The 18,021-nt window shown below is 45.6% G+C and overlaps 1 protein-coding gene across 2 annotated transcripts in view; it reads right to left on the bottom strand.

The window, feature by feature from the left end:
* The window catches only part of Tdrd9 (tudor domain containing 9), an 82,236-nt gene that overhangs the window by 19,887 nt on the left and 44,328 nt on the right, over positions 1-18,021 (bottom strand). Inside the window, exons 13-26 of one of the 2 annotated variants that reach the window (XM_090344932.1) lie at positions 17,753-17,857; positions 15,996-16,093; positions 14,601-14,732; positions 13,532-13,697; positions 13,388-13,451; positions 13,251-13,314; positions 12,960-13,004; positions 12,074-12,127; positions 9,291-9,407; positions 8,136-8,243; positions 6,083-6,183; positions 2,684-2,857; positions 1,672-1,783; positions 13-225 (exon numbers count right to left, since the gene is read on the bottom strand). In XM_090344932.1, the coding sequence (XP_090201058.1) occupies positions 13-225; positions 1,672-1,783; positions 2,684-2,857; positions 6,083-6,183; positions 8,136-8,243; positions 9,291-9,407; positions 12,074-12,127; positions 12,960-13,004; positions 13,251-13,314; positions 13,388-13,451; positions 13,532-13,697; positions 14,601-14,732; positions 15,996-16,093; positions 17,753-17,857 (1,553 nt within the window). The remainder of the gene's footprint in view (positions 1-12; positions 226-1,671; positions 1,784-2,683; positions 2,858-6,082; positions 6,184-8,135; positions 8,244-9,290; positions 9,408-12,073; positions 12,128-12,959; positions 13,005-13,250; positions 13,315-13,387; positions 13,452-13,531; positions 13,698-14,600; positions 14,733-15,995; positions 16,094-17,752; positions 17,858-18,021) is intronic. The other variant, XM_090344933.1, reaches the window with a different exon arrangement.

The following is an 18,021-nucleotide window of genomic DNA, read 5'->3' as shown; positions in this document are numbered from 1 at the left end:
AGAAGGACATACCTCAGCATGATTTCCAGAAACATAAAGGATTTGGGCTCTAAAGTAGCTTTCCTTGTCACAATCGGCAAAAGGAGCCAGACAGACCAAGTCGGGGTGTGGGTGAACGGGCAGGGGCACCAGTTCCAGCTGGTTGATCTCAGCAGTCAACTTTTTCAGAAGCTCTGTATTCCTTTCATCAATCCTGTATCCCCAGAAGTGTCCCACTTCCACTACCTACAAGGGGAGCGAAGGGCAGGGATGAAACCTACAAAGGGAGACGGCATGGCACTTTGTGAACTTGGCGGTTGCTAACAGGTGCTTGTGAAAGAAAGAAGAGGACACCAATCACCTAAGTAAGGAAGTGCATATGACACATTCTGTCCCTGGAGGCAGGAGACTCACTGGGCCATGTCCAGGAACTAAAGCCTCCGAGAAATCTGGTAACTTTAGCCCACACAACAGAGCCTCAGGTAATCCAAGCTGGGTAGGCAGGGTGCTGTGCAAGTGCACAGCCACAGAGAACATGTGTTATGTGGAACCTGGCATATTTCTCCAAAGTCTACTGCTAAGCACATGAAGGGTCACAGCCACTAGCGTCCCCATCAGTCTATAGTGCAGTCCTGGGCTTGAGCTCAGGGCCTGAGCACTGTCCTTGAGCTTTCTCAAGGCTAGAGCTCTAGCACTTGAGCCACGGCACCACTTCCGGCCTTTTTCTATGTATATGGTACCGAGGAATTGAACAGAGGACTTCATATATGCTAGACAAGCACTCTACCACTAGGCCACACTCCCGGCCAAGAATGCAGATTTCTACATGAAATTTCTGATGTTTATAAATGTGGATTTTCCAGAAAGCATGTAAAAATCTTTTTGTTTTGGTGGTGCTGGGATCAAACCTGGGGGTTACATACACGAGAACCAGAGCAGAGCTCAGCTATGTCTCATAGACCTCGTATGGGTACTCTAATTAAAATTTTCTTTTCAAGAAATAAGAATCCTACCCAAATAATCATGGTGCCAAGGCCAGTTTTTGTAACAAAATATAATTACACAGCACATACCACAATGTCAATTTTTAACACATATCTTGTCTATTTTTTATAACTTTAAATGGACTTGAAACTTTAAAAATTAACTAATTTTAACCAAGACATGAGAAAGGGTATCAATGTTTGTGAAGCAATGCACTTTCTATCTGGTGAATATAATGTAGCCTTTCTATTAATTATGATAAAATATATGGAAAAAACAATTCAAATAAATTATGCAATTCAAATAAAAAATTAACTAATTTTAGAGTATCTGGTTTATTTCCTTTTACTCTGAAGCACACTCATCCAAGCTCACCTATCCTTAAAACATGGCTACATTACACAGCTGTGTGTGTAGGAATATTTTACACATACACACACACATACGTGGTATCTGTAGAATCAGAGGTGAGGAAGGGCGGGGTGCCTGTGGGTCACACCTATCACCCTACTCAGGAGGCTAGGATCTGAGGATCACAGTTTGAAGCCATCCCAGATAAGAAAGTCTGTAAGAACTGGTCCTGTGGCTCAAGAGCTAGCTTGATTGAGTAAAAGTCACTCAGAGGCAGTGCCCAGGCTGAGTTCCAGCCCCAGGATGGGCAAAATAAACCAACAGGAAAGGCTCTGATATGTCAGCACGCGTTTTCACCTCTGTGACGTCAATGGTAAGGAAGACATCGGCCACCGTCCTGGCCCTGTCGGATGTGTTGAAGGAGACTTGCATGGGGTCTACCGTCTGCTTCTGGAAGTCCACGTTCACCCTAGGGAACCAACCAAACCACAATCACAGTTCCCAAGCCCGTGTCTACGTGCATGTCCTAAGACTACCGGAAGACAGTAGGTGCTAAAGCTCTAAGACTTCTCAAATAGGAGCTCTAGAAAGGTGCTACGAAGGGATCGCAGGCAGTCGGCCAGCCTCATCTGATTCTGTCAGAGCAGGATGGTCTCTGCTCTGAGGAGTGAATCCACCCGCCTTACACCTGATCAGAAACCCAAATGCCACACACTCGTCCTCTTGCCTAACCACCTTCTTAGATTCCTGTCAAGTTCCTCCTGGAATTACAATAGATGATCAATAAGAGGTGGTAAGTTCCAGACTTCACCCATGTGATGGTGAAGATAGGGCCTTAAAGACAGGAGTCTGTTACGAAGGCCAACAGCTATTTAAACAGTCCAAGAGAAGAAAACCCATGGCTTGCCAAGGGGCAAGTACCCTCCTCTGGGCCTTGCCTCCCACCAAATAGGGCAGAAAATGACACCGCTCCCCAGCGGTGGTGCTAAGAATCAGGAGCTGATGGCACCTCCTTTATTTCCCATACTCTGCTCTGCTGAAGCCAAGTCCACTTTACTTCAAAAGATTCTCTAGAGTACATAAACCCAAGGGGGAAGGAAGTTGAGTGTCGACTACGGACACTGAGAATTAATTACATAAATGATTCCACTCATTCATCTCGTCAGCCTTCTTTACTGAGCACCCTATCCATAAACAGACCAAAACTGCTGAGGTTCAGGGAGAGTAAGTAACATGCCAAGCACGCACATCAAGGAAGAGAGGAAACTGGGACTCAGAATCAGTGGTGCTTAGCAACAAAGCTGGCCTGCATCCGGAGCTAGCCCAGGGCTGCCGGCAGCAGGAGCAGGGCAGGATCTTGCGGAGATACCTTGTGTTCCTGAGCCTGGACACTGTCCCAGCTTGCACCTTCCCCTCCACCTCCTCAGCGGCGTGAGCGCTGAGCTCCAGCGGCACTTTCAGCTGGGACATCTTCACTGCCATGTACACCGCAGGAAGGGTTTTAAATCTCTCTGTTGGATTCCGAGAAAACTCCACAAAGGCTCTGCTCCACAAACACAGATTAAAACACAAGCTTATCAGGTACCTGACAGAAAAAAGTGCTCATTTCTCTTGAGGTTAGGAAGAAATTCTCAGTGCATCCTCAAAAATGCTAACAATGCTTGTTCGGTCTGTTAAGATTATCAGACATTTCTGATTTAACTACAAATATAAAATGATTATAGCAGGGGCGTGGTGGCTCACGCCTGTAATCCTAGCTACTCAGGAGGCTGAGATCTGAGGATCAAGGTTCAAAGCCAGCCCGGGCACAAAAGGACCTGAGACTCTTACCTCCAATTAACCTCTAGAAAATGGGAAGTGGGGATTGGTTCAAGGATAGGGCGGTAGCCTTGAGCTGAAGAGATCAAGGACAGTGCCCAGGCCAAGTTCAAGCCCCACGACCTAATAAAATAATAATAAATAAAATTATATATAGTGAGTCTCCCAGCCTGAAATGTGGATTTTTTTTTCAAGTGGTTGGTCATGGGGCTTGAACTCTTGGGCTGGATGCTGTCTCTAAGCTCTTACAGCTCAAGGCTAGCGCTCTATTCCTTGAGCCACAGTGTGATTTCCAGTTTTCTAGTGGTTAATTGGAGATAATCTCTCAGTCTTGAGTGCCTGGGCTGGCTCGGAACCACAATCCTCAGATCTCAGCCTCTTGAGTAGCTAGGATTACAGGCTTGAGCCACTGCGCCCAGCTTATGTGGATATTTTTTTTTTTTGCCAGTCCTGGGCTTGAGCTCAGGGCCTGAGCCCTATCCTTAGACTTTCTCAAGGCTAGAGCTCTACCACTTGAGTCTCAGCACCATTTCCAGCTTTTTTTCTATGTATGTGGTACCGAGGAATCGAACCCAGGTCTTCGTGCATGCTAGGCAAGCACTCTACCACTAGGCCAAACTCCCAGCCCCTTATGTGGACATTTTTAAGTGGACTTGTATACTGGTAATTCTAGACCAAAATAAATATGCCAGAAAGTTTATATATGACAAAAATAACTTTGCGAATGTTTTCTATAATTGTATTCTTCATTTAAAATGTTGCTAGCTTGTGTTAAGTTTCAGGGAAGGGTGTATATTTTGATAAAAAAAGGAAACACTTGACTTTGTAACGCTGTATATTCTATATAATTTTCCGCAGAGCCATTTCAAGACAATCTGATCATATTGTTATTCTAAAGCTTTTCTGAGTGATTTTATAAGTCTGCACTAAAATTAAAGTACAAGCAATGAACATACCATTTGCCATATAAGATATATTGCGCTGGGAGTGTGGCCTAGTGGTAGAGTGCCTGCTTAGCATGCATGAAGTCCTGGGTTTGATTCTTTGGTACCACATACACAGAAAAAGGCAGAAGTGGTGCTATGGCTCAAGTGGTAGAGCTCTAGCCTTGAGCAAAAAGTGTTCAAGGACAGTGCCCAGGCCCTGAGTTCAAGCCCCAGAACTGGCAAAAAAAAAAAAGATACATTGCCATCTGCCACATTAACATCTGTTTTTTTGGATTAGAACGTATTATTAAGTGTAGATGTGGTAAGGGTTAGAAGTCTAATTTTGGAAACAATGAATATAAGTGTTTCTGCTTGATTAAAACAGCTTATTTCAACACAAAAATAGCTCTCTCCTAGTAATCAGTAAGAAGTACTTATTACTTGATTTTAAGTAAAATTATTCAATGGGAGGACTGAGTTACATTGTCCTTGAGCTGAAACCAGGTGCCATCCTTGCACAAGATAGAACAGAGTAGACATTCAACATTCAGTCCACACGGAAGTTCACAAAGAAATGTCCACTTCCATAATGACACAGAATGACAGACTGAACTTTTAACTATTATAAAACACAGATACAGAAAACTATACAAAATGTACATTTCAATGAAGCAACTACTATGTTTATCACCAGGTAATGAAGACAAAGCCGCATATAGTTTGGGTTTGAGCCCGACCCTTTCTCTAGAGGAATGAGAAGCAAGTACAAAGCAAGGGGAGCTGAGAGCTGCTAACCACCTCCTCCCACAAAGAAAAGGAAAGCTACAAGTGTATGTGGTGTGTGTGTGCATGTGTCTGACTGCTATAATGCTCTGGGTCAAAACACCACCTCCACGCAAAGACAATCATGACCCTTTGCACGGCTACAAAATCACTTTGTGTCATGACAGTGCATCATCAGGTGACACGTTAGGATGCTGAGTCTCAAGTGGGTATATGAACCAGACCCCAGGCCAATGGCCTGTTCCTGGGTACTCTGCCCACCCCTCCTTTTTGCCAGTCCTGGGGCTTGAACTCAGGACCTGAGCACTGTCCTTGGGCTTTCTCAAGGCTAGTGTTCTAACACTTGAGCCACAGCACCACGTCTGGCTTTTTCTATGTATGTGGTACCAGGGAATCAAATCCAGTCTTCGTGCATGCTAGGCAAGCACTCTACCACGACACCAAATTCCCAACCTTTATTGTTTTTGTCAGTCATGGGGCTTGAACTCTGGGCCTGGGAGCTGTCCCTGAGTTCTTCAGCTCTATCACTTGAGCCACAGTGCCACTTCCAGTCTTCTGGTGGTTAATTGGAGATAACAGTCTCACAGACTTTATGAACCAGGAATCTCAGATCTCAGCCTCCTGAGTAGCTAAGTTAAAAAATTAAAAACTATATATAGCCTCGTGTAGAAGCATTTCCGATTGGGACGATAACCTCCCAATAATAGTTCAACATACCATATACTCTTGATCAGCTAATAATGCAGTCTCTCAGTGTTGATATTCTGAAATTACTTAGGACAAACACTTTAAATCAGGCACAGTGGGGCACACCTGCAATCTCAGTTACTTGGGAGATTAAGATCAGATAAAGACTTTTTGGAGGCAGGCCCAGGGCAAAAGCTAAAATACCAACTGAAAAGGAAATTCAATCATAAAGCAGCTGGATTTGACTCAAGTGGTAGAGCACCTTCCCAACAAGTGTAAGCCCCGGGTTTCAGGCCTCCACACCACCAAAAGAAGCCTATGAGCAGGAAGACTCTCTCGGTTGTCCCTGTGGCTCCTACGGGACACAAGCAGCACCCAGAGCGCTGCTTACTGCACACTGCGCTGCTCCACAGGAGAAGCCACGTCACGTGCTCCACCCCAGACAGCTCAGGTTCAGGAGCCACGTCACGTGCACCACCCCAGACAGCTCAGGTTCAGCTCATGTGCTTTGCCTTTCTCATCATAGCAGCCAATCAGAAAAATGGACTACTCACTTTGCACCATCAAATACAATTGATTTGACTTGACCACACTGTCGAAAGAGGGACTGCAGCTGCTTATAGTACAGAAATCCGTAGGGAGGAATGTGCTTCAACTGTAAGACACAACAAGGGTTCATCAGAGCTGTTCCATGAAGGCTAAGGGAAGATCACCATGTCCCTGAGCCTGGCGCTGCTGCTGCTCACCTTCACTTGCACAAGCACGGGTCTCTACCATTAATCAGAGGTCCCAGACAAGAGAAATCAGGGTACCACCTAATTTCCTAATGACTTCTAAATAATTTTAATTAAAAATGAAACATGTTAATTCACACCACTGATGGGGTATAAGCAGTTCAAATCTAACATAACAACATGAAGGGTTCTATTTTGTTATCTTAAAATAATCAAATTCAGTAAACATGACCTTTTGAAACCTCACCTTCACCGGATGCTGGTGGTTCACGCCTGTAATCCTACCTCTCAGAGATAGCACCCAGGCCCTGAGTTTAAGCTACAGGACAGGCACACGCATACGCACCTACGCATACGCATGTGCGCGCGCATACACACACACACACACACACACACACACACACACACACACACACACACACACACACACACACACACACACACACACACACACTGATATAGGAGGCCAGGCACTAGTGGCTCATACTTGTAATCCTAGCTACTCAGGAGGCTGAGGTCTGAGGATTGCAGTTCAAAGCCAACCTGGGCAAGAAAGTCTCTGAGACTCTTATCTCTAATTAACCACCAGAACACTGAAAGTGGCACTGTGGCTCAAATGGTAGAACACTAGCCTTGAGCTGAAGAGCTTAGGGATAGCACAGCACCCAGACAGACCCCGAGTTCAAGCCGCACAACTGACAAAAAAAAAATGAGATGGGTAGATAGACAGCTCCAGAGACAAAGGCACTCTTTAGTTATGTTGAGCATTCAAGGCCAAGACCATTCATTTAAACCAAATAACTAAGATGCCAACCAATACCATTTTGTGAGCTAAGTGAGGCGGGTTTTGTCTCTGGTACAGTGCTAGCCTCCCATGTAAGAAGCCCTGGGTTCCCCCAGGCTACAAAATAAATACCACAGCACTGTATTTTGATTATCAAAATGTTCTTAGTTTATAAATGCCTTAAATCCTTCAAAATAGTACATGATAGGCAGATACTGTTGGTTTGTGCCAATGATCCTAGTTACTCAAAAGGCTGAGATCTAAGGATTAGGGTTCAAAGCCAGCCCAGGCAAGAAAGTCTATGAGGCACTTATTTCCAATTAACCACTAAAAAGCCAAAAGTGGAGCTGTGACGCAAGTGTTAGAGCACTAGCCTTGAGCAGAAAAGCTCAGGGACAGCAGCTAGGCCCCAAATTCAAGCCCCAGGACTGGCACCAAAAATAATAAAATAAAATACCACGTGATAGGGCCGGGAGTTTGGCCTAGTGCTAGAGTGCTTGCCTAGCATGCACCAAGACCTGGGTTCAATTCCTCGGTAACACATACATAGAAAAGCTGGAAGTGGGGCTGGAAGTTTAGCCTAGTGGTAGAGTGCTTGCCTAGCATGCACAAAGACCCAGCTTTGATTCCTCGGTACCACATACATAGAAAAAAGCTGGAAGTGGTGCTGTGGCTCAAGAGGTAGAGCTTTAGCCTTGAGAAAAGTCCAAGGACAGTGCTCAGGCCCTGAGTTCAAGCCCCACAACTAGCAAAAAAAAAAATAGAAAAGCTGGAAGTCATACTGTGGCTCAAGTTGTAGAGCACTAGCTTTGAGGAAAGCCCAAGGACAGTGAGCAGGCCCTGAGGTCAAGCCCAGGACAGGCAATAAATAGCACATGATAAAATTAGCATTTGCCACAAACTTGAAAATTCTGAAGGCCTCTTTGTAAGACCTGGTTTACAAAAGAGGAAGAAGAGACTAGAGAAATTAGAGGGATCTGAAAAGCCTAATACCAACAGGGCAAAGCCACAGAAAATAAAACCTGCACTAGCCACACAGAGCCAGTGGCTCCAAGTACATGCTGGGGAAGGCTCTTCTCCATCACCTACCACAACTGTCGTTTTGGGGTCTTTGCCAGCCAGCTCTCTCACTGCCATCTCCTCATCTGGCTGTCCAAAAGTAAAATAATTTGGATAAAAAGCACCTGCCAATACAACCTGGAAGAAAAGTTAGCTGTCATGAGAAAATAGCACCCCGTTATTGTCTTCACTAGCATTTACATAAACACTATACCCTTTACCCACATAGCAGAAGTTGTAATCCTGCTTATTTCTCATAACAGACACAAGCCCCCTTTTCTTCAAAGCAGCGGCATACTTCTCAGCAGGAGTTTTGGACGTATGGTGAGCTGAGCGAGGGCAGGACAAACGTGTGCTCGGGGCTCCAGGACTGCTTGTTTGTCTCCCCTAACCCAGACACTGACTCCCCCAGAAATGCCCATGCACCTCTAATGCTACACTTAGAACGCAGGCCTATGGCAGCAGGCTGGCTGGCATCTAGTATTCACTGGTAAAAGACACTATTCAAAGTTCTCCCTTTATTACTGGGAGTGATGAGGCTGGACTCGGGTCCTGGCACTTATTAGATGCTCTTACCACAAAAGCACGCCCCCACCCAGACCTTTCTCCTTTCCTAAGTTTTCAAACTGAATCTCGTGGAGCCTGGACCACAATCCTATCTGCACCTGCCATATGACTGGGACAACAGACACATGCCCAGCTTACTGTTTAAGATGGGGGCATGCCAACATTTTTCCAAGACTGGCCTTAACCCACAACTCTCCTGATCTCTGCCTCCAGAGTGGCTGGGGTGACAGGTGTGAGCTCTAAACCCAGCTCAAAATCCAGCACCCCCAGGTGAGTGTTTCCACTTTGAGCCCACTTCTGTATGCATCAGCCAACAGGGGTCTGAAAGGCTGCAGCGGAAGCTTACCCCACCTAGCAAAGGAGCTGAGTGTGAGAGACCGGCTCCACATGCTAAACAAGAGTACAGTCTCTCCTGGAGCAGAGAGGCCGGCTCCCTGAGGAGCCTGAGTTCAATGTCAAGAGCCGTGTAAGCAAGGAAAGGTAACAATGGTTCTTGGTTCCCAACACAAGAGGGACACCATGGACCTAAAACTGTGGAGGCACAGCTCGTATCTGAGAGCAGGAGAAAGCGCCTTCTCACGCAGGGCTCTGGGAGCCGTACCCCGGAGCCCAGCACACCTGCAGGATGAAGCGCTGCTTGTACGGATACTCCTGGTCCAGCGCAGGCCGCCGAGGGTCCACATACATGTTGAACTGAGAGATTCTGTTCTTCAATTCCTCATACAATTCAGCCACCTAAGAAAACCACACAACGTAATGGTTCAAAGCAGATTACCCAGTGTAACAGAAATGGGAGCCTGCAAGTCCACCGCGAGAAGTGCATTATCACGTGAGGGCAAAACTCAGAGCATTAAGATGAGCCTCACACAGAGGCACAGCGCCTGTAACTCTAGCTACACAGAAGGCCGAGATCTGAGGATTACAGTCCAAAGCCAGCCCAGGCAGAAAAGTGCATGAGACAGGCCGGGAGTTTGGCCTAGTGGTGGAGTGCTTGCCTAGCATGCACAAAGACCCGGGTTCGATTCCTCAGTACCACATACGTAGAAAAAGCCAGAAATGGTGCTGTGGCTCAAAGGGTAGAGATCTAACCTTGAGAAAACCCAAGGACAGTGCTCGGGCCCTGAGTTCAAGCCCCAGGACTGGAAAAAAAAGGTGCACGAGACTCTTAGCTCCAATTAACCATCAAAAAGTATGAAAGGAAGAGTGTGGCTCAAGTGGTAGTGCACCAGACTTGAGTGAAAAAGAAAGAGCTGGAGGCCTTAAGTCCCAGACCTATTTAAAAAAAAAAAAGAAGAAGAAGACTAAAAAGAAATGAAAACTACTCAATATAAATGACACTGACATAGAGTACAGGAAACCGTCTCATGGCCTCTGGTTCTGAAGACATCTGGCTGAACTAGCACTAACATGTAACACAATCTCCTGGAAGTATGATGCGCAGGCAGCAAGACCCTACCCCAGGTCCTGTACTCCTCCCCAGCCTCTACCAGAAACGTACTCTGCTTCGTTGAGCACAAGAGAAACAAGCTAGATGACCACAGGCTCAACAGTTGTGTTCAACGAAAAACCAGTTTTAACAAAAACTGTTTCACACCGAACATCAAGCATGAAATGTACAAATATAGAATTCTAAATATCTGTGACTAACTTAAAATTAAATCACTATAGGCCAGGAGTTTGGCCTAGTGCTAGAGTGCTTGCCTAGCATGCACGAAGACCCCGGTATTCAATTCCTTGGTACCACATACATAAAAAAAAAGCCAGAACTGGGGGAAGGGAAATGGGGACCAAGACATGAGAAAGGGTATAATGTTTGTGAAATAATGCACCTTCAATCTGGTGAATATAATGTAACCCTTCTATTAATTACAATAAAAATATATTTAAAAAAGCTAGAAGTGGTGCTATAGCTCAAGTGGTAGAGCTTAGCCTTGAGAAAGTCCAAGGACAGTGCTCAGTGGCCCTGAGCTCAAGCCCAGGACCGGCAAAAAAAAAAAAAAAAAAAGAAATGATGGTCAAGAACAGCCAAACACATCAAAAATCAACAGGATAAGGGTAAAACTTCTTACAACCAAATATATAGCTTTAAGGGATGGGAGTGTGGCCTAGTGACAAGAGTGCTTACCTAGCATGCATAAAAAGCCCTGGGTTCGCTTCCTCGGTACCACATACACAGAAAAGGCCTTAAGTAGTGCTGTAGCTCAAGTCATAGAGTACTATAGCCTTGAGCAAGAGAAACTCAGGGGCAATGCCCAGGCCCTGAGTTCAGTACCAGGACTGGGGGAAGGGGAGGGGAGGAGGGAGAAAGAAAAAAGAAAAAAAATCTCATTACCTGACTTACAGAATGTAAGCCAGCTCTGTACAGCTTCATAATAACATTAAATTTTTTTTTAAAATCTATCCCTCGAGACCGTGAGTTTGGCCTAGTGGTAGAGTGCTAGCCTAGCATGCACAAAGACCAGGGTACCACATACATGGAAAAAACCGGAAGTGATGCTGCGGCTCAGTAGAGTGCTCAGACCTTGAGTTCACACTCCAGGACGGGTAAAAAGAAAAAAAAAATCTATCCCTAGGGCCAGAAGCATAGCCTAGTGGTAGAGTGCTACCCAGCATGCTCAGAGTCCTGGGTTCAATTCCTCGGTACCACAGACACAGAAAAAGCCAGAAATGGCGCTGTGGCTCAAGTGGCAGATCGCTAGCCTTGAGTAGAAAGTGTCCAAGGACAGTGCTCAGGCCCTGAGTTCAAGCCCTAAGACTGGTGGAAAAGTAAAAAAATAAAAATCTATCCCTTGAGGCCAGGAGTTTGGCCTACTGGTGGAGTGCTTGCCAAGCATACACGAAGTCCTGGGTTCAATTTTTTTGGATGGGGGGGGGCAGTCCTGGGGTTTGAACTCAGGGCCTGAGCTCTGTCCATGGGCTTTCTCAAGGATAGAGCTCTACCACTTGAGCCACAGCACCACTTTTGGCTTTTTCTGTGTATGTGGTACCCAGGAGTCCAACCCAGGGGCTTCATGCATGCTAGACAAGCACTCTACCACTAAGTTAAAATCCCAGTCCCTGTTATTCATACATCTATGGATGAGTACTAAATGTCTTTCTAGGCATAGGAACATGTTTTTGGTGTTCAAAACCTGATGTCAACATCTGATCATACTGTGCATATTCCCTTTTACACACATACAAATGACACAGATACACACAAGCCCAAGGCCAGGTATACCCATGCCCCACTTGTAACAATCCTCAAGAAGTCAGGTGCAGTAGGTCACACCTGTAATCTTAACTATTCAGGAGGTTGAGATCAGGAGAATCCCTGTGAGGCCAACTCACAGCATGCTGTGCTTAACATTTGAGAAGTCAGTTTTACCTGTATCCGCTGAATCATAAAATGTATACATTACCTCTCTAATTCTCTTGATTTGGATATAATTTAACCGTCCCCAGTCAAGTTCATCCTTTTAGTACATAAAAAAAGAATATACATTAGGATAATGTCAGCCCCAAGACTGACATACATACACAAACACACACAAACATCTCAACCACAACATTACAGAGACAATTCCTTTTTTTTTTTTTTTTTTGTCGGTTGTAGGGATTGAACTCTAGGCCTGGGCGCTGTCCCTGAGCTTTTCAGCTCAAGGCTACTGCCTCATTCCTTGAGCCACAGTGCCACTTCGGTTTTCTGGTAGTTAAATGGAGATAAGAGACTCATGGACTTTTGTGCCCAGGCTGGCTTTGAACCGTGATCCTCAGATCTCAGCCTCCTGAGTGGGAGCCACCGACACCCAGCTGACAGTTCTTTATATTACTTCATCTGCCCCCCAAAAGACAGACACGAGCTGAGAAATCCCTCAAGGTCCACCTAAGCACAGTGAAACTATACACAGATTGATGGTTCTAATCAATTTAGGAGAAAAAAAAAAAAAGCATATCCAGAAGAGAAAGAAAATGGAGACTATCAGTTAAGCTCCTTCTAAGCGATGAGGTAAACTGAGCCGAAAGTAGCAAGGCTGACCGATGACGAATTCTTTCCAAGCCCGGGTTGGGCACTGCCGGCCCCAGATGCGGCACAGAGCTGTGCGGGGAGCAGCAGCACTGCTCTGCAAGCTGAACGATCCCTTCCTGCCAAGCCCTCTCCCAGAGGACCAGCTCTCAACGCAGGGTCCCCAGGACCTCAGCTGGGCTCAGCACTGCCCCATTCATAAACTCAGTGTCACACAGTCTCCGGGACCTCTCATCACACATGACCTTTCACGCACGAGGACACCAAGAAACTCAACCAACCTTGGGGTGCCGCAGCTCTCCCCGCTGTCTGCAAGCCTGCCATGCCTAAAAGTCAATGGTCCACAGTCACAAAGAAATGCAGGGGTTGAGGTTCTTTACACTCTGTGATCCCGGAAAATCCACAAATGTAAGGTTTAGAGCAACTGTGTGATGCAGACCTCCTGCCATTCCCGGTCTTTCCCCAGTAGCTTGTTACTTAATCCTCACTAGATGTGAGTGGCCCCCGCGACACTGCATGAGGGGAAACCTCCCCCGCCCTTCTGTCTGGGTGGTCACCTTGAAGAGACTCACTTTAAAGGCCTCCACGAGTGCAAGGCAGTCACTCTTGCTGCTGCCAGAGAAGTTCACCTTGTTCCTGCAAACAGATGACAAAAGATCATTCCTCACCACCAGGACAAGATGACCCTTACAATATGAATGGTAAATACCTGTAGCCGTCAAGATGCTGCCGAAAAGGCATCGCAAAAAAATTCTTCAGGGAGAGCGCTGCCGCTAACAACACAAAACACAGGAGGACTGTCAGAGTGTGCCACCATGCCAGCGTCCCCAAGCCATGCCCGTCCTGTGCTCACCTATAATAAGACACTCATCCAGGCACCCAAACACATGTCCCAGCACGATGAGTTTGCCCAGTTGCTGGTTGACAGGGAGCTGGGCTAGCACTCTTCCTAAGAAGGTCAGCTCACCGTCGTGGGGGTTTTCATCTTCTCTCTGCCCACTAACTGCCAAGGCTCCCACCTTTATAAAACAAATCAGTGTCCATAGCAAGCACTCAGTACTCACACATCCCTGCTTACCCTTAGGACTAGAGTGAAAAACAAAGGACCAAACTTTGGTACATAAGGCTTCAAATGACACTGACATCAACTTAGGAGAGGCTGGTGCCACCAATTTAACTCTTAAAATTACACCATTTCACTGTTTTTAGGAGGGCTGCCAATACGCCAGTGGCTCAAACCTATAATGCCAGGCACTCAGAAGGCTGAGAAATGAGGGTGATGGCAGAAAAATCTACAGACTCATCTCTGATTATCCAGCAAAATGCTAGAACTGAAGGTGTGGCTCAAATGGAGGAGTGCTGGCTGTGAGGTCCTCAGCTCAAGCCCCAGTGCACATACACGCTTAAACTTTGTGTGGAAAACACTTCTGAAGCAGACATCTGTCTAAGAACAGCAGAGCACTGGCTGAGGGTCAGGGGAGCCTCTACAGCTGGAGCGGATGTACATGTGGGCGAGGACAGGGCTGGTGCCAAGGCCCAGAGTGATGGCTGCCGGGCACAAGGTAAGAGTGAGCCATGGAGGTCAAAGCAGAAAAGGCAGCATCTCCACTGTGGGTGAAGGGCCAGGATAAGGTTAAGGAGCAGAGCAGGGGAGCAAACGGACAAGAAGAGAGTGCTACAGATGTGTCACCATGACAACACAGAGCAAGTAGGGACCAGGGACAAGGGAGGCATGAAGGAGGTGGCGGCAGTTTCAGTAGCCACCAACAAAGCTGGTTCCCACAGCACCTGGAGTCACACATCAGTCACCACATCAGCTTTTCCAAGCACATGCTGAGCATTTACAACACGCAAAACACCCGCAAGGTTTTGAAGGATTCCCCTACAAAATAAAAGGCTTTGGCTTTTCCCAGCCAGCCCACCTCCTTCAGCAGAAGAATGGTGCGTTCGATGTCACTCAGACTTGGTGGAGAAAGAGCAGTCGCCAGCAGAGCTCTCGGTTCACCCATGTCAAGCAGCTTCACTTTCAGTATCGTGCTTCCCAGTGGACAACGCTGAACCAAACAAAACTTAGGGTCAGAGAATTCAATCATAAGCTATTCACATGAATGCTGGTGCTAAGAGGGAAAAGCAAAAGAGAGGTAAGAAAAAGATCAAGAATGAGAGAAGAATGGAGAGAACGGAAAGAGGCTAACACATCAAGACAAGGGAGGAAAAGGACAGAAAGGAGAAAACTAAGAAAGAGAAGAGGAAAAAATTCATCAGGAGAAAGAAGAGAGACAACAAAAGCTGATCCACAATTACTTATTACAAAAAGAGCGCCAGGCACAGTGGCTCATACCTATAATCCCAGCTACTCAGAAGGCTGAGATCTGAGGATGGCCATTCAAAGCCAGCCCAGGCACAAAAAACCACAAAAGACCGAGACACTCAACTCCAATTCACCACTAGAAAAAGGAGAAGTTGGGCTATGGCTCAAGGGGTAGGGCAGTAGCCTTGAACTGCAGAGCTCAGGGACAAGGCCCAGGCCCAGAGTTCAAGCCCCATGACCCACAAAAGAAAAGAAAACAGAAAAAAGAGAAAAGAAACAGGAAGGGACAACACTTAAAGACATGGCTGTTAGAGGCCGCAGAACTAAGGAACACTTATCATTAACAACACAGGACTTGTGAGAGGCCCTGGGAAGTATCTAATGCTTACTTAGTACACTGGTATTGCAATTAAAGACAAGAAGTCAGTAATTTTTCTAGGATTAAAATTATATAAAACTATATAATATATAAACTCAAAATTAGCTGGGCGCAGCCTATAATCCTAGCTACTGAGGAGGCTGAAAACTGAGGATCCCAGTTCAAAACCAGCCAGGGCACTAAAGACTATGAGACTCTTATCTCCAATTAACCACCAGAAAACCAGAAGTGATGCTGTGGCTCAAGTGGTAGAGCAGTAGCCTTGAACAGAAGAGCTCAGAGACAGCCCCTATGCGCAGAGTTCTAACCCATGACTGACCAAAAAAAAAACCCCAAAAACTCAAAATTATATTACTTAAGTAGACACTACCTGGAAAATGAACTATGCAACTTTCAGGCAGGGATGGGAGGGGAAAACTGGGGGAAAGGAAATGGAGGAGTGATGTTGTCCAAAAAGAAATGTACTCATTACCTGACTTATAAAATGGCAACCCCTCTATATAACACCTTAATAATTACTATTACATTTTTCAAGTAGCAAAAAATAAAATAAAATAAAAATTATATTAGATTGTTCAATAAAACTGTAAAAAACACAGACTTTGACAATAACCAAAGCTGTATTACCAACATCTCAGGAACAACATGGTCTGGGATGGAGCTGTCCCAAAAATCCCTGTGTATGAGTCGGTAACAATACCCTTTAGATACTCTTCCTGCCCGGCCTGCAAAGAGATGGATACTCAGTATCATTTGGCATGAATCACTGAAGGTCTCTGTGAGATACTTTCGTATACATGTATGCTAGTACTGGGATTTGAACTATGGGCCCATGTGCTCTTCTCGAGCTTTTTTGGTTGTTGTTCAAGGCTTATACTTTCTCTACCACTTGAGCCACAGCTCTACTTCTTGCTGTTTTGTGGTTAACTGCAGATAAGAGATTCATGGACTTCTCCTGCATGACTAAGCATCAATCCCAGATCCTCAAGATTTCAATCTCCTGCGTAGCTAGGATTACAGGCATGAGCCACTGGTGCCAGAACTATACAAAGGGGTTTTCCTGTTATTTCCAAATATGTATATAATGTGCTTTGATCATTTTCACTCCCTCCACAAATGACCTCAAGATTAGAATAGAGAGATATGGAAGGCGAGCCATTGAATATTAAATCAGGAGATGTCATGATTTCAAGATCCTGAGCTCAAAAACCATCTTAATTGGCTGTCAAAGCATCCCATCTCCTAAATGGACCTCCCCTTCCCCTCTACCAGAGCACATGCAGACGATGCCACAGACCTGGAGTCCTGAGCAGGCTTACTTAGGGAAAATCAGAGGAAGGCCTGTCAAAATGAGTGTCTGCAACTAGTTATGGATGAGTCCTCTAAATCTTAGCCAGAGTAACTCCATCTTGAAGCAAATCACCATTTAACTTAGCTGTTCTATATGCAAACTGTAGCCATTCCTCCCACAGTTGGATGTATGCCCAAACCAGCAGACTCCCTGATGAGATTCTGATAAGAACAAGGCAGGAGGGACATCAACATCTAACTTTCCCAGTCTGTTTTGTTTGCTTGTCTGTGTCAGTCTGGGGCTTGAACTCTGGGCCTGGCCCCTGCTCCTGGGCTCTTCAGCTCAAGGCTAGCAATCTACCACTTTGAGCCACAGCGGCACTTCCAGTTTTCTGGTGGTTGACTGGAGACTGAGAGTCTCACAGACTTTCTTGCCCAGGCTCGCTCTGAATCGTGATCCTCAGATCTCAGCTTCCTGAGTAGCTAGGATTACAGGCCTGAGCCACTGGCCGGGCTCCAGTCTTGTTTTCATGTGAACCTGTTGTTGCTTCTGATTTTGACACTAGGTGGTGCTCTAAATATATAGTTTCTGCTATAGACAGAGCCATAAAAAACAGGAGTTTGGTAGCTGGAGTGTTGGTGACTTCAGGTGACTTTGTCATTCAGGTGACATAGTCATCTAGCACTCTGCATGCAACCCCTATCAAACTCATTTTACCAAAACAACGAGAACAAAAAATCATTAAATAATCTCATTTTACTCATCAAACTGAATTTGGGTCCATTTTAGAGCTGTTGGCACCACTTCAGTTTACGCCTGCCAGGGAAAACCACACAAGAAAGATTATTGAAAAATCTCTTTTATTCCACAGTGAAAATGATGGTGTGGAGACTCTAGGGAAGCTGTCCCGTATGTACAGATATCGCCTGAAACACTGGAAGAGGAGCGCTGTGACGATAAGACTCGGGACCAAATGTCATGCTGACATTTAAACTTCTAATTCATCCCAACAAGGCAGTCGTAGTAAGAGGGAAATGAAAAACAGAGTACCAGAAGACACGTGCAGGCATCTCTGTGACCACTGTCCTCTCACCTTTTCTCTGGTCACAACTGGTCTTAGAGGCCCAGCTCAATCGCAGACTCTGATAATTTGTATCTTCATCACAAACCAGAGTTCTAGTCAGACAAAAGTCTATAACTGGCATTTGGAAAAAACGGAATGTAAATACTTTGCTAACACAGAATTCATTACATAAGAAAGTAAAACACAGTTATAAAACAACATGGACAACCAAGACAGGACAAAGGGTATCCACGTTTGTGAAGTAACGTACCTTCTATCTGGTAAATATAATGTAACCC

This window comes from Megascapheus bottae, chromosome 14 (genome assembly GCF_031878675.1).
Source record: "Megascapheus bottae isolate mThoBot1 chromosome 14, mThoBot2.hap1, whole genome shotgun sequence".
NCBI lineage: Eukaryota > Metazoa > Chordata > Mammalia > Rodentia > Geomyidae > Megascapheus > Megascapheus bottae.
This window is presented reverse-complemented; position numbering and strand designations above follow the sequence as displayed.